The 3,653-nt window shown below is 37.2% G+C and overlaps 1 protein-coding gene across 1 annotated transcript; it reads right to left on the reverse strand.

Moving 5' to 3' along the window:
* LOC109829381 lies at positions 585 to 2,275 on the reverse strand. The gene is made up of 2 exons (XM_020396507.1): positions 1,707 to 2,275; positions 585 to 1,550 (listed from the first exon to the last, which is right to left on the reverse strand). Exon 2 carries the CDS (start codon positions 1,391 to 1,393, stop codon positions 731 to 733), a length of 663 nt encoding a protein of 220 aa, XP_020252096.1. The 5' UTR covers positions 1,394 to 1,550; positions 1,707 to 2,275; the 3' UTR covers positions 585 to 730.

Here is a 3,653-nt window from a genome sequence, read left to right on the forward strand (position 1 = left end):
ATGTTAACACTTGTAGAAAACATGTTATCTATTGTTGGTAACATGTTAACTGTTGTAGAAAACATGTTATCTATTGTTGCTAACATGTTATGTATTCTTGTGATAATATTTAGCACCTTAGAACTTACCAAACCTATTGACCATCTCTTCTCATGTTCCTTCTCTTCTTCCTTCTTTTCAACCTTCTTTTCTTCTTCAATCTTCCTCTTCCTTACTGCTGCTTTCTTGGCCTCCCTATGTACGACTGGTAATTGTGGTACAATCCCTTCCCTTCTAAGCCTCATCAATGGCCTTCTGATTGGATATTTCTCATCGGATGGGCCAATTTCAGCTATTGGTTTTTGTACAACCTGGATGCTAGCTTTTGCAGCCTTGGCAACTATTGTTCTATTTCTAAAAGATCCATACTTCTCACCAATCTTCACCCAGTTAGTGAGGGGTGGTTTGGATCTATTGCTCAAGGCATATCTTTTAATCCCCGTCATTTCATAATACCATAGCTGCAAGCAATTAATACATGTTAGTATGCAATACTAATCTTTTAAACATGAATATAGTTAACACAACTCATCTTGCAATATAGTTAACACTGACAACACCAACTTTAATACTGGAAACACTAAAGTTAACATGAACCGAAATATAGTTAACAAGATCCTTAGAATAGTTAACATGAACCAGTAAGCCTTAATGGTTTCTTGACGTAAGTTGACAGAAAACAAGCAAGCGTTCACATGCACAGATTAATCCAACTTACAGGGATCAAAGGCATGCATCCAGGTACATAGCTTATTCCTGACCTGTGCAGACCTTCCCTGGCTATCTTAATTCCTTTCTTCGTCTGATCATAGATGTATTTCCCCCAGGCCACATTCCTCACTCTTTCAATTGAATCAACATATTTGAACAAGAGCCTTGGGATGCCTTGGACACTGCTAGGGCACCACATCAATGAACATTGATAAAGTATCTGCAGTAACACAAAATCTTCAATATCCTTCTTCTTCCTTGATTCAACAAGAGATTGCAGTAGCTCTTCCACATATCGCCGCATATTCTTCGCTGATTTCTTTCCCTTTCTAGTAAAACGTTTATGAAAATACTCCACCCAAAGCCTAGGGTAAGGATCTCTATTATTGTAAATTATTTCCCCATCAATTGGGAAACCTGTATGTTCATGCACCCAGTCCAAATCAAAATTAACAACCTTTTCTCTCCCACTTTCGGCATCGGGCAGAGAAAACGCCACTTCATTACCCTTATAGTGTCTCAATACAAGTTCCAGCGTGGGTCGATCTTTTGCTGGGGGGCCAAACTTTACATAATGCTGGAATGTACACCCTTGGTATGCATCCCAATGACACTGCCGCATTCTCGGTTCGAGGACTTTCATAAATTTACAATATGCGGAGAAACTTGCAGTGGGTCTAATTTTAGCAGCACCTGACTTTTTCCTGTATTATAATTAAACATTTAACATCAACAACACTTGACATCCAACATCCAATAGTTAACATGCAACAATGAACTGTAACAGTTACGCTATAAACCTTAACACTTAACAGCCAAACTTAACATTAATAAGAAACCTTAACACTTAACAGCCAAACTTAACATTAATAAGAAACCTTAACACTTAACAGCCAAACTTAACATTAATAAGAAACCTTAACACTTAACAGCCAAACTTAACATTAATAAGAAACCTTAACACTTAACAGCCAAACTTAACATTAATAAGAGGTATATAGTTCACATTTAACATTAAGGTATCAGCTAACATGTCCTTCAACCAATGTCCAGGCATATAGTTCACAATTCAACTTCAATCCCTTAACATCTATGTAAATTACAAAATATAACATATAACATTATCTTACTTCTTTATGGATTTCTGTGGTGCGTTTAGTGAACTTGTAATTTTTCTTTTTCTCCTTACACCCATCTGGAAACTCAACAACGTTTGGGTGGCTTCATCGGTGCTGCCATTCCCTGATGATGACGCATGGGTGGACGACGACTTGGAGGCAGGGGAGGATGTGAGAGAATCGGTGCCACGGTCGGTCTCAGATGGCAAAAGGGGGTCTTCGTCGGTCTTGGAAGGCGAGGGAGGATCTTCGTCGGTCTTGGAAGGCGACGGCGAGTCTTCTCGCTCGTCGTTCATTGGTGCATCTTCCTGACGTTGCAGCGGCGGCGGAGGATGGTGAACCACTTCGTATTCGTTCGCCGATTTTTTCTCCATCTGCGAACTGGTTTCGACCTAACCCTAGAAGCGGTTTTGGTTTTTCGCCGGAGAGTAAGCCAGAGACAGAGTGCGGGAGGGAGAGAGACGAGAGAGAGAGAGCGCCTCGATAGTAGCGGAGTGGCGGCACCGTTACCAACGCACGATGGCTGTAGCAGAGTGGGCGGGAAGGGTAGATTCGGGATTCTGCGGGTTGAGTGAGCTGGAGGGGCTAAAATGAAGTTTGGGAGTGTATTTTGGGTTTATACCAAACTTTAAATGTACATGGGGCTGTTGCACATTGTTTTTTCAAGTTTGGGGCCTTGAAGCAATTTTTCCAATAAATTTATAATTCGATATTTTCTTCGGTCAATATGCACCGTGGGTAGCCTAACCATTTCATTTGTGCACAGTACGTAGTATGGGTAATATTCTTTTATTTGAATCACTGAATTCTAATAGGAATACATGGGAGAGAATCACTTTATATTATAAGGATATAATATAATATTCATGGAGAGAAGGATTCGCCCAACATTGATTGCCTCCAAAGGTTGACCTTTTTCTTTCCGGGGCTGTTTGGTTGGTGTCCTAAAAATCAAGAAAATAAAAAGGGTACATGAAAATTAATAAAATATTATTTTCATCTATTTACATTCCTAAAACTCATCATAACATTCAATAAAATATTATTTTCATCTCACAACTCATCTCATATCATCTCCTAAAAATAAACCAAACACAAGAAATGGATCACATCATCCAGCTCATCTCATCTCCATCACATCTCATCTTTAAAAATCACTCACATCATTCAATAATATGGTGGCAACTCATCTCATCTCATTAATATTTTATTTCCACACATTTCCATCAAAAAGGCTAGGAAATCGATTTCTTTAAGTGTGTGTCACACCATCCAATAATATAATGACAACTCATCTCATCTTATCTATTTTCGTATTTTTATGAATGAACCAAACACAATAAAAAGAACCTATTACGATAAATAGATTTCTTATAATTTATTTTCTTATTTTTTTAGCCAACCAAACAACCTCAAAACAAATTTTCTTAAAAATATCACCAACATCATCCAATAATAATGTGACAACTCATCTACCATTCTTTGATTTCCTTCTTTTTTTAGCCAACCAAACAATCTCAAAATAATTTTTCTTAGAAATAGGTTTTCTTTGATTTCCTTCTTTTTTTAGCCAACCAAACAATCTCAAAATAATTTTTCTTAGAAATAGGTTTCCTATTCTTTGATTTCCTTTTTTTTAGCCAACCAAACAATCTCAAAATAATTTTTCTTAGAAATAGGTTTCCTATTCTTTGATTTCCTTCTTTTTTTTAGGCAAACAAACATTCAATGATAAGACTGATAAGTAAATATATTTAATTTGGTAATGACAAGATTTGAACATAC

The sequence above is a fragment of the Asparagus officinalis genome, chromosome 2, assembly GCF_001876935.1.
Source record: "Asparagus officinalis chromosome 2, Aspof.V1, whole genome shotgun sequence".
Classification (NCBI taxonomy): Eukaryota; Viridiplantae; Streptophyta; class Magnoliopsida; order Asparagales; family Asparagaceae; genus Asparagus; species Asparagus officinalis.